At 39.1% G+C, this 12686-nt stretch overlaps 1 protein-coding gene across 5 annotated transcripts in view; it reads right to left on the bottom strand.

Annotated features, from left to right (window-relative positions):
• Window positions 1-66: 66 nt before the first annotated feature.
• LOC107201450 (interleukin-5 receptor subunit alpha-like) overlaps window positions 67-12686 on the bottom strand; it is a 44676-nt gene continuing 32056 nt past the window's right edge. For all 5 annotated transcript variants that reach the window (XM_033513759.1, XM_033513766.1, XM_033513773.1 and 2 more), the window contains 8 exons: window positions 11991-12120; window positions 11724-11899; window positions 10419-10558; window positions 5761-5799; window positions 4640-4769; window positions 3386-3482; window positions 2798-2879; window positions 67-2340 (listed from right to left, as the gene is read on the bottom strand). In XM_033513759.1, the coding sequence (XP_033369650.1) occupies window positions 2266-2340; window positions 2798-2879; window positions 3386-3482; window positions 4640-4769; window positions 5761-5799; window positions 10419-10558; window positions 11724-11899; window positions 11991-12120 (869 nt within the window). In that variant the 3' untranslated portion in view covers window positions 67-2265. The remainder of the gene's footprint in view (window positions 2341-2797; window positions 2880-3385; window positions 3483-4639; window positions 4770-5760; window positions 5800-10418; window positions 10559-11723; window positions 11900-11990; window positions 12121-12686) is intronic.

The raw sequence follows: 12686 nt of genomic DNA, 5'->3' as shown, positions 1-12686 counted from the left end.
TTTAACCCCACTATCATTGAACCAAAATTGTAGGGTGAATTTGTTTGTTTGTTTGTTTTTTTTTGGCTAGTGTATGTGCTCAGATCCACCAATTGCAAACTACTTCACAGACTTAAAATTTTAAATATCTTTGCTTTTCAGTCCACACTGCTCAGTCTTTCCCACCTTTACCCAGTGATTCCCACTGGAAGGACATGTTAATATTATTTTCCATTTCAAATCCTTGGGTGAAAAAACCTAGGTAAGTGAAATGAGCAACAGTTTAGTCACAGTATGTGTGAGGCAGGGCTCAGCTGCAGAATTTTGTCTCTAGAACCACATACTGGGACTGTTCAGTCCTGGTCAGCTTTCCAGTACCTTGGGAACAGGACATGTGTGTTTCAAATCTACCCACTAAAGGACTTCATTTACTATTCTATGTAACCTAAAAGAAATATATCCAGTACATGTGTAGTCCCAGTTCAGTGTGATCTGAAACTCTCTGTTCATCAAATATGCTCTTTTTGGGCACCACTGCCACCTTGAGTAGCTTTTTTAAAGCATTATGCTTCCATGCCACGCATATTTGTGATGCAAACTGTGTGTCAGTGTGCTTGATTAATTTTGATGAGGGGATTAATTTGCAGGCTGTTGTGATGGCATGTCTGGTGAGGTTCAAGGTGACATGAAGGTGGCACCTGACCAGTACCTTCAGGCTGCCCAAACAGTGGCTGAATTAGTTTTAGCAGATCCATTTGTAAGCCATATCTCTGGCAGTGTTCAAGAAGTGACTGGATGTGGCACATAGTTACATGGTTTACTTGAAAAGGTGGTGGTGTTAGGTCAAGGATTGGACTCAACGATTTTTGACGTATTTTTCAGCCTTAATCATTCTGTGATTCAATAATTTTGAACTGTAACCTGGACTAATTTATCAGGTTTCTGTCTGTAACACCTTTCCTGATTCTGTTAAGTATGTTATCCTTTTTCAGGAGAAAGCAAGAAACAAGTGAGGAGCTTGTTTAAGTTCTATTTAACAAGACCCCAATGCCATCTCTTGAGTGTCTTTATACTGTATTATACTTTACTAATATCTTCCTCACATTAAGCCACTGAATGGTTGCTCATAGCTCATGGCTAGGTTTTGGGGACTGGAGCCAAACTATGCCTCACTCTGGCATTTTTTCCCAAGAGAAGAGTTACTGCACAAGGTTATATAAACCAGTGCAGTCTGTTACAAACCATCTCTCTTTTAGCAAGTTATTGTGAGTATTTCCACTCTGACCACTGCTGTATACTGGGAAAAATACAAAGATGGTTTACAAGTTATAAATTTGATTTCTTTGTTCTGGCTAGCAGCAAAAAGCTTCCCAGGTGAGTCTTTGACCAAAAGGTAATCATTAACTGCGTCAAAGGCACTAAGTGTGCCGAGAGCTGTTTGTGTTCAGCTACAGTATAAGCTGGAGAAAGAACACCACTGGAACATGTCCAGGAACAACTGTTCCCAGCATTAGTTTAGCCAGGATTTACAAGTAATGTCCTGAACAGCTCCTGGACATAGTCCAGAGGTTAGCTCAGGCCAGTGCTAATTTCTAAAGGTGGTTTGCATGTGTCCACCTTATTCAGGGGTTTAAGAAAGCATGTCTGGACTCTTCCATTTGATTTGGCCCCTGTGCAAGAAAATAGTCCCAGGAATGTTTAGTCTAATAATAAAACATCTAGTGTCATTATAAAATTAGTCTAATAATCAAATAGAAATGTTGAAATGTCTAGTGTAAAATCTGAGTGAATCTTATTTTTCTCGTTGCCCATGTGTACTTGAACAGCTCCAAAGAAACTTCTAGTATGAATTGACCCATTTTTGACAGTAGAACAATGGAATTCAGGCATCAGAAATTTTAAAAATTGATTTCATCATAAATTTAAAAATTGTATTAATTTCAATAAATTAATTGTTAATCTTTTTAATATGGGACAGAAAGACAATTATTTTTCCTTAAGGTTGAAATGTAACTAAAACTTCCTGAATGAAATATTTCAATCATATTTACAAATGAGAAGATATCCAATAAGGACAATTTATCCAAACAGTTAAAATTAGCCAAAACTAAAAGAAAATACAGTGGCATTTAAAAAGATTGCATGTGAGGTATCATTCTCTCTTGGCTGCACTGATGTTTCTACAAGAAAAAGAAAGTGAAGAAAGCCTATATATTATTCCAGACTTTCCACAGGAATATACAATTGCGCAAGAAATGCATTTCCAAACTCCTCCCTTTTTCTTGGTTATCTCACGATGTCAGCAACTAATACTATCTCTTCATTTTCAGATGTTAGTGACTGAATTTTGTTCTCCATCAGCTGAAAGGAAAAGAAAAACTTCCATCAGTTTTATACATAATGTTAGGTCAGCCTCTACTTATACACAATTCTGAGAGTATTTCAGCTGTTTTTGCTCTGTGTGACCAACACAGTCTGTCCTGTTTCCTTACAAAACCCTCTTTTGAATTGTTTTCTGTGTCACCTTCTTTTCTTTGCTGCGTATGTAACTTGCTAGTGGGCAAGCAGGCAAGGTGTGCACCTGGAGGGATCCAAGGGGGCAGACTGGAATGGCAGAAACCCCGTGGTTCTGGAAGAGAACTGCATTTCACTTCCCTTAAAAAACCTGCTGATTTTCTTTCATTTTTCTTCATATGAAAATATGAATATGGCAAAGAGAAGAGTGATCCTCTGTAATAAGTTCCGTATCATTTTAAAAATTCAGCCAATAGAGTTTTGTATGTATTTCACACATCTAATATAAAAATAGAGAACATACCTCTGGATTTGTATCAGCCAGTGTAAAAAAAGCAAGTTTTGGTCCTGGGATTTGTGAAAATGCCGCCTTCCAACAGCCAGTCCTGGAAATCAAAATGTATTGAATCCAAAATTAAAATTGAATAACCATAATGTGGCAACACCATGGCACCTTTGAACCAGCTCTTATCTTCCTCTTCTGTCTTAGAAATGAACTGAAAAATATACATAATCTCAACACAGAATGAATATGTATCAGGAAAACATTAATAATTTGTATGGTAATAGATTAATTTTTGATTGAAGATTTACTAGTAGTAAATATCCTTCTTTGACAGGAGAAGAAATTTGTCCTGAAATGTCACTACCAACAGTGAAAAGTGGTGGTAAAAATTTTAACAAGTTGAGAGAGCTGTGTCTTCTCTATATTATTTCTATGCAAGGTGCATCATGTGTATCAGAATACACTTTTTCTTTCTTTTTCTGTTTCACTTAAGTGGTTTATTTTATCCTACAGAGACACCTCCACCTTATTTGTTTAAAAACTTTAGGTGTTACACACCCACCCACACACACACACAGAGAAAATAAATGCAGAATTTAAGCTTGCCTTTTGCAAAAAGAAAAAGTGATGATTGCCATTAAGGGTGTTGTAACTGCTACCCCAAGTAAAATCCATCCTGAAGGAGATATAATTTCATAATTTCCTGAAAGAGAAACTTATATAAATTAGTAGTAATAGTAGTGGTGGTGGTAGTAGTAGTCATATAAGAATAGATCATAGAATTACAGAAGACAGAAATAGGCAGGGATACCTTCCACTGGAGCAGATTGCTTAGACCTCCAGCCTGGCTTTGAACATTTTCAGGGATGGGGCACCCTCTCTGGACAACCTGTGCCAGTGCCTCATCTCTCTCACAGTGAAGAATTTCTTTCTAAAATCTTACCTAAATCTACACTCCTTCAGTTTAAAGCCATTCCCCCTTGAACTACATCTACATGTCCTTGCACAAAGTCCCTCTCCAGCTCTCTTGTAGTGTCTTTAGGTACTGGATGAGTGCAACAGGGTGTCTCTCCAGCCTTCTCTTTCCCAGGTAGAACAACCTAAACTTTCTCAGACTGTGAGAGGGGCTCCAGCGCCCTGATCCTTCTTGTGGCCCTCCTCTGGACTCACTCCAACAGCTTAATGCCCTTCCTGTGCTGGGGACCCCAGAACTGGATGCAGGGTTCCAGCTGGGGTCTCAGCAGAGCAGAGCAGAGGGGCAGAATCCCCTCCCTGGCCCTGCTGCCCACACTGCTTTGGATGCAGCCCAGGACACGTTTGGCTTTCTGGGCTGGGAGTGCTCATGGCTCTCAGCCTCTCACCCAGCAGCACCCCCAAGTCCTTCTCAGCAAAGCTACTGCCAATTCCTTCATCCCCCAGACTGTATTGATACCAGCAGCTGCCCTGGCCCTGGAGCAGCACCTTGAACTCGGTCTTGTTTAACTTCATGCTGTGTCAAACATCTGCTGTGGTGACTGACTGTGGTGAACCTTTCAGTCTGAAAGGTTTTGCTTGGTATAGAAATGAATTCTGTAATTCATCACTTTAGCAGAAATGTCTGATGGGAAGAACTAACATTGATCTTAATTGTTTCCCCACTACAGTAAGCAGGAGCTCACTACAGCTGCAAAGGTGTAAATCTTAATGTTATTTGCAGTGTTAGAATGTTAAGAAATCTATTAAGTCTCTTCCTACTCTTCCCTGTAGTGTGGTGTGAAGCAAAACTTTTGCCAATCCCTTGTGCCTTTGTGTGTCCGTAGGTGTGAGGTAGACAGGACATTTCTGGGGGAAGGGTAGCCCAGGGCATGGATTTGTTCTTACCAAACTCAACGGGTGCACTCCATTCCCCCCAGGCTGGGTTCACTAAGCAGACACTTCCAGCTGCTCTCATTTTCAAGACATACTTCTTTCTTGTATTGGATCTTAGAAATATGTTGCTATTTCCCCCTTCCTAAAAAAAGCACCCAAAAAACTGAGCTGCTTTTCATTGTTCCATGCCTGTGTTGACAATATGCATGTTCCATTTACCAAGGAAAAGCTTTAAGAGGCTATGAAAGCATTGTTTATTAAATAAGACTGCTGTTACAGAGAAAAAAAAGGCATTATTGTTATTTATATAATATATATGCAAATATGTATCTCAAAAATAACCTGACATTCATTAAACTTTTTACATTTAAAAGCATTTCATGTTCTGCACTGTAAAAGTGTAACCTGTGATTTCTTATGATATGCTTTTATTTATTGATACTTTCCCTAAGCACATAGAGAGGTAGAAAAACATCTTGGACCATCTCATTTTAGTACTGCTAGAACTGAGTGATTTGAGGAATAAGGTGTCCGTGCACCTGCCTTTAGTCTCTGCGTTATGAGTTTTCAGAAAAAGCATAACTTTCCAGACAATCCTGTAAAATAAGTAGATGAATGCCATACTTAATGTGACTGGAATTTACTGCAGTACTCTTGCTCTTGGAGACTTTTGCTTAGAGGTGAGATGTGCAAGCTGCACTGATTTAAAGGAGGTGCAGCATACCTGGATGACAGCCTCCATCCCAAAAAGGACTTTTGTGGTCTATGTTTTTTATAAACAAAATAGAATTCCTAGGAGATACTTTATATTTTCTCTGTTGTCAGTGATGTGTAACTTCAAAGTATATTCCATATATTTGAGAAGGAGAGTGGACAATATAATGAAAAATGGGAGATTTTTCAAAATATTTACAGAAAAGCAGTGAAGTTCTGCCCCAGAATACATAATAAATTACATATGCCATGATGATTTAGCAGTTTGATGCATTTGTGAAATCCATAAATAAGGTTCCCATAAAGCATAGGACACTGAGCACATACTCATGATTTAAAGGTATTTGCATACTATTTGCTTTTCACAGTTGACAATGAAATTAACATGTATTGCTGATTAATAGAACAAACAAACTCACTTGTATGGAAGTATAGATGGGTTTTCCTTCAGGATTATCCTGTAAATTGAAAGAAAAAGAAAAGCAACTAACTTTATTTTTATCATTGCTTATGTTTCAATAATAATTAATTTTTATCTACTGTCCCATTTTACTGCATTCCCTTTCTTATGGACTTCATGGCTTGTTCAGAAGAACTAACAATTTGTCTAACATTTAGTATCTAATATCTAATTCACCTACAATGCCAAGTTTATATAGCAATTAATTCTGCTATGGAAAATTATTTGTTTTCCTTGTCATCACAGTTTCATATTGAAACACAAAACAAATCAGACCTAAATGAAAACTATAAGTTTATTTTTATAGACACCAGGGGGGAAAAAAAAGACAGAAGATAAAGAATCTGTGAAATAAACTTTTCTGTATACATCTAATGTTTTAATATTACAGTGGCACTGTATGTAACTGTAAATATTATGTAAATATTGTTTTGTTTTCTTTTAGATGAAAATATTTGGGACTGGTATGGATTCACAGATATTTTAGATTGCCCTCCACTACATTTTTGATAGATAGAATAAAATTTGCTTATCTTATTTGAATAGCCAAAATAATTACCACATAATGTACTGACCACACACAACTAATGACTGCAGACTATATAATCTCCATTATACAACTAGTTATTCATTTTTGTAATTATTTTGCAATACACCATTTTAGAATAAAATTAATCCAGATTTATTTTTTCAAATAATTGCATGCATGCCCATGCAGCATCTGAACATGAGGCTGTTCAGCCTGGAGAAGAAAAGGCTCTGGGGAAAGCTTCCAGCACCTTCCAGCACCTAATGGGTCCTACAGAAAGGCTGGAGAGGGATTTTTCACAAGGGTATGTATTGATAACACAGGAGGGATGGCCTTAAGATGAAGGAGGGTAGGTTTAGATTAGATATTAGGAAGAAATTCTTTACTGTTCTGGTGGAGAGGCACTGAGACAGACTGTCCAGAGAAGCTGTGGATGTCCTTGGAATTGCTCAAGGCCAGGCTGGATGGCACTCTGAGTAACTTGGTCTAGTGAAAGGTGTTCCTTCCATGGCAGAAATTCAATTAGATGGTCTTTGAGGTCACTTCCAACCCAAACCATTCTACGATTTTATAAAGCAATCTGCTGTCCAGGACACCTTCTAGTATATGCAGTCAAGCTAAATTATACACAGGGATCAATCTAGGAGAAATATCTGGCCAATGAACCCCTTGTTCTTCTTTATAGGTGCAGGGGTAACCAGCAAGATTTCAAGGGTGATTGCAGAGTGCTGGGGGGATGGTGAAGGGCAGGAAGTCCAGATGGTGTCTCCCCAGGCCTTCCAGTGAGAGGGAAAGGCTTGAGCAGAATTGCAGTCATCCAGCAGGTCAACACCTGGCTGAATAACCACTGTCACAGACAGGGCTTTGTCTCTTGTCTTCTATGACCTTGGGATCCTTTTTGAGAAAGAGGGGCTACTGGGCAGGCATGGGATGCATCTCACCAAGTAGGGTGACTGTGTCCTTGCAAACAGGCTTGGTAACCTGGTTCTTCTACTGCTTATTAAGGAGTGTCTTGTATGCACAGAGCTCTGTCTGTAATGAACCAGTAAGAGAACTTGTGTGTAGGCATCAGAGGACAGACCAGCAGAGTTGTTAATGTAGTAGGTGCCTGTTCCAGAACTCATGATCAGAAAATAAAAGAAAAGAAAGCTGATGAGACTTTCTACAGGAAACCACATGGTCACAGGCTTTGGTACTCAAGGGAAAGTACCCTTAAGGACCAAGTTACTTGTTGCTCTACAAGGTCAACCTCCTCAGAGCACAGGAATCATAGAATCATAGAATTGCTTAGCTTGGAAAAGACTTCTAAGATCATTCAGTAAAACTATTAACCCAGCACAGACAAGTTCACAACTAAACCGTGTCTGCAAGTGCCACATTGCAGGGCTAAATGCGTAAGAACAATAAGGAGATGGTGATGGAGGTACAGCAGTAATCACATATTTATTGCCTATAATGAAACTCTTTATGCTTTGTTAAGATCACTATTCTACATTGCAATATATTGCTAGCTATGTTGCCTTTGGCTGAATTTTCCCAAAACTTGTTGTGTATTATGTCCTTTACCCTAATCAGCCATGCACTTTTTGTGTGATAGCTCACAAGGTTATTCATGTAGGCATCACACTTGGTCCTCATGAGGTGTCTCATAAACTGAAGCCAAATGTCCCTTGCCAAGGGCTGCTGCTCGACAGCTCTGGGGATCTCCTCTCTTGCTCCTTTAACTCATTCAGGAAACTACTGGGAAATCCTTTCTGGGATGCTGAGGTAATAAAAGTCTTCTGACCATTGTGTGAATGTATCTGACACTGCTTGAATCCGGGCAGGCACCGCAACTGGTGGAGGCCAGTCCAGTTCTGACACCTGGACTGAACACAGCCATATGTTTTCTGAACACTTCAAGAAATGGTGATTCCATCACTTTTCTGAACAGTTTGTTCAAATTCCTGGCCACCCAAATACTCAACCTAAACCACCCCTAGTGCAACTTGGGGCCATCTCTTCTTTTCCTGTGGTTTGTTTCCTGGGAGGAGAGACTGACTCCCACCTGGCCACAACCTCTTTTCAGGTGGATGTAGAAATCATTAAGGTCTCCCCTGATCCTCTTTTCTCCAGGCTAGAGAGCCCCAGCTCCATCAGCCGCTCCTCATAAAACCTGTGCTCCAGACTCTTCACAGCTTAGTTGTCCTTTCTGGACACACCTGAATGATCCATTTTGGTGTGCAGAAAATCAGGTAAGCATGCTAGGTGAGCATGGCAGGACATGAAGATTGAGTCTGAACTCAGAGACTAAAAGGAATTGTACAAAATGTAGAAGAAGGGTTTTGGGAATAATACAAAGACATCATCTGCACATAGAGGAATGGTGTCAGAAAAGACAAAGCTAAGCTGGAGGCAAGACTAGTGAGGGATGTGAATACAGGAAAGTTTTTGATGAGTTCACTGACAAGAAGAGAGGTTATGGAGAAAGCAGGCCTGTTGCTTACTGAATTGGGTGAACCTAGTGACAAAGGACATAAGGGAGGTGTTTGGTGCCTTTTTAGCTCTGTTTCCCCTGCTAAGTTTTGCCTTTGGTTTTCTCAGATATTCTGCTCTATAAACCCTAAACAAAAAGCATCACTGAAGAAGCACTTTTTCAAACATAAAAAAAAAAAAGTGATTGAAATTATCTTACTCATGGTGTTATCCTTTTTTCAATTTTTTTTTGTTTACTCCCAGTTCAAGAAACTTCAGTTGTGAAAAATAAAGTTTAAAAGCTGATTGTAATGCAGCATTTGTTGGTCATAGTGTGTTGGTAAAGACCCACAAGTTTACACACCTGTCAGTGATAAAGCAATACATATGGCAGAAGAATTTTTTATGGGTGAATCTTCCAAAGATATGATTTTAGTTGCATCTTATAAGTGTGAAAGGATCCCACACTGCTCAATTGCTGGAATAATTGCTGCCCCTTGGCTCAATTAGCTAGGTGAAAACCGCTAATGATGATGAAAAAAGCTAGAAAATTCAGACAAGCTGTGAACTGAGTATTCCTTATAACTTGAGCATTACGTATATTAAAAATTATTATAAAGTATGTATTGCTTTACAGCAATAGACTTTTATTCCAGTGTCACACTGAGTTTTCAATAAGGTTTCTTCATTACAACAGCCAAGTGATTCAGACAAGTAATGTTGTTTCATGGCAGTTAGTTGGTCTTGCAAAAAAAGCTCATCTGTGAAATAATAAACCCAACCCAGACTAAGAAACTCCGTATTTCAGAAATGCCTAGGGAGTGCCTTCAATCAGCCACAAAGTGGGTGGTCAAATCGCGTTGTAGTTCAGGCAGATTTTTCCTTTGTAGTGTCTGTCTGCCACCCTGTGGCCTTTTGATGCAATTCTGCCGCAGTGGTTTTACATCTACGCATGCAGTGGAACACGGCAATCTCCTTCCCTGTTGCTGCCAAAAGACTTGTAAAGTCAAGGTCACCCCCTCACTAACCTGTCCTTAATCATACTGCCTCTCTGCTTTCTCTCACGTTTATTTTCCTTTTATTTGTCATTATAAATCTTCAACTGGTGGGATGCTTATACCTGGATAAGATATTTGCATTTCATATATGGAGAAATTTAATTCTCTTCCATTAACTCAGTGGAGTTAATTGTTGAGTGAATGCACATTTCTCTTTTCACTATTTAAAGCCCAGCTTGGCCCTTCCACAGAGATCCAGTCTCCATTGGAAAGAGTCCAATCCAGGGCAACTAAAAAGGTTTTAGTGAAAGAAGTGCCTTCTCTGAGTGCTGCCACAGACAAAGGTATGATATATTTGAAACTTGATTAACCATGCTTCTCCTCTGGAATTGTCCCAGGAATCCAGTGTCACTCCAGCAGTATCTTACTCAAGGGAGTAGAGATTAAAAAAAAATAAAATAATTCAGAATGGCATAGCAGGATAGCATATGGACCTGAAAATTGTAGTCACAAAGGAATAAGGTGCTATGTATGGGGAAGGCCATATCATAGAAGAGAGACACTTTCTTTTCACGCATGTGTATTGGTAAATGCAAACATATGAATTAATGTAAGCATAAGTGAAGACATTCTTACCTTATACTTTATGCTAATTTCATATTTAAAACACAAGTCTTTGTCAGAATGACTTATTTGGGGTCGTTGCCATTGAATTATGCAATCATTTTTAATTTCATCACAGTTGACTGTGATATTTGATGGAGGCATGAGTTTTTCTGAAATTATATAACCAAGAATTCAAATAATTAAAATCACTTGATCTCCTTTTGATTTGTTGAAAGAGAGTGAAATTGCAAGTAACACCTCTATGAGGAATGATACTCATTTGTACTGCAGATGAACTAGCTGCTGCTATCCCTAAAGTAAGAAATCCAAAGATCTTTTCTTTTTTTCTCTAAGCCTCTTCATGATGCTCCTGTGACCTGACGGTGTTGCTTTCTATCTGTTGCAATGATGCAGTTTATTCCCTCCTTGCAAAAGAAATAGCCATACAAATTTAAGAAACACAATCCATTTTTAATAGTCTAGCCAACTTCATGTATCACCCCTCACTTTACAGATGCAAGCAAAAGTATGAGGGCCTTTATATTTTGATCATTGCCAATGACCTGGTTATTGGAACAGCAAAAGACAGGCAATCATAGCAGACAGGGTGACAAAAGGCTGATACAGGAAAGTTTAGTATCAGCTAGACTACTACTTCTCAGCAGTGTTTAGGGAGAGGCCTGGCCTGTTTGTGATGGGGTTCTTGGTCAAAGAACAATCTTGTTTTATCTGCCAGGAGTGACACTACACCTCAATTTCCTCTTATAGAATGAAGCCTTTTTTTGTTCAATTTTTGAGCACAATACCAAAACCGGTGTGACATTTCCAATGAGACTTTGCCACAGTAAAAGTAACTGCAGAGGATGTTTTCAAGTACAGCACCACATGGGAAGGTATGCTGTATGTGTGTTAACTCATTTACTCCAGGGTATGGTGCCCTGTATTTCATCTGCACTGGAAATGAAAAGCAGAAATCAGTGCTCAGGTAAACTTCTAAAAGGTCTCCTCTCTCCTCTGTTGGAAAGTATTTGGCCATCACTGAAAGGTCAGCAGGGGAAAGAACAGTTTTTTTAAGTCCTGTGGACCTTGCTTGAGAAAAACCTAAAAGCCATAAGGGTAGATCGCTAAAGAATCTGAGGCAGAATGTGGTTGTGGAGCTTTCTGATTTACTTCCCCTCTTAGTCTTTTCCTTGGGGTATAGGTTTTCTTGAGGAGACCACAGTCTCTTACTCTCAAGTCTAGGTGAGACATGGTACATGGCTCCTTCTCAGAGATAATTGTTCTACTATTTTCTTAAAATAATTAAAATAAATCTGAAATAAATATTTTACTTACCAATTTTATACAGGTCAATGTACTCATCATAGAACTGGATCAGGGAGTCTTTGCTAGACCCATTCACCAGGAAATAAGCTTTTTCAGTCCCTATGCTCACGTTTTGGAAGATACATCCCACATTTCTGCAATTTTCATCTTTGATGTAAAGCTCGCACTCCATCTCCTCTTCATCTCTGCACACAGCAAAGTATTTTAGTTAAACATGGGCACTGTGATGTGTGCAATGAGAATTCAGAACTCCCTGGACCAAAGAGACCTCCTTACCTTGACTTCTGCCAGTAGAGAAAATACTGTGTGTCTGCTGGAGCTTCCCTTCCTGCCTGCCAAGTGCAGTTCATGAGGAAAATGTTATAAATCACACAGGAGAAGTTTTCAATGGCTGATCCATTCATGCCTGCAAACACAGGAATATCCATGATGAGGAAAACTCATGTGACTGCTCCAAGCTGGAGGATCATGGCACACACATAGATATGTTAGACTCCAGCTGGTTATTCCTTGGTTAAGGAATGACTCATTTCATTTTGTTTGCTAACACTGAAAGATCTTTGCCCTGACAGATTCAATGAAGAATTTTCTATGGACAGATCCTCCAAAGGTGTGATTATAGATGCAACAAAACAATTTGTGTGGGGAAAAAAATCTGGCAATTTCAGAAGCACTGCATAAACTTTATAGACAAACATTGGATGGCTGCTATTTTAAGGTCTAAAGATTGTTTTTCTATCTGTTATATACAAAAGTTAGGGATGAATGGATGTCAGGCAAGTGGGTAAATAGCAGCAAGCAGAAAATGTCAAAATAGGTCACAGTAACATCAACTCAAGTTACCCAATGTCGAATATGGTAAGTTTGCTGAGGGTGTTAGTTCATGCGCTTTCAAGGATGTAGATCAGATCCAAGGAAGAAAACCTTTACTGTGAGGGCACTGAGGCAATGGAACAGGTTGCCCAGAGAAGC

The sequence above is a fragment of the Parus major genome, chromosome 1, assembly GCF_001522545.3.
Source record: "Parus major isolate Abel chromosome 1, Parus_major1.1, whole genome shotgun sequence".
Lineage (NCBI taxonomy): Eukaryota > Metazoa > Chordata > Aves > Passeriformes > Paridae > Parus > Parus major.
Note: the sequence above shows the minus strand (reverse complement) of the source record. Positions and strands in the feature narration are given on the sequence as shown.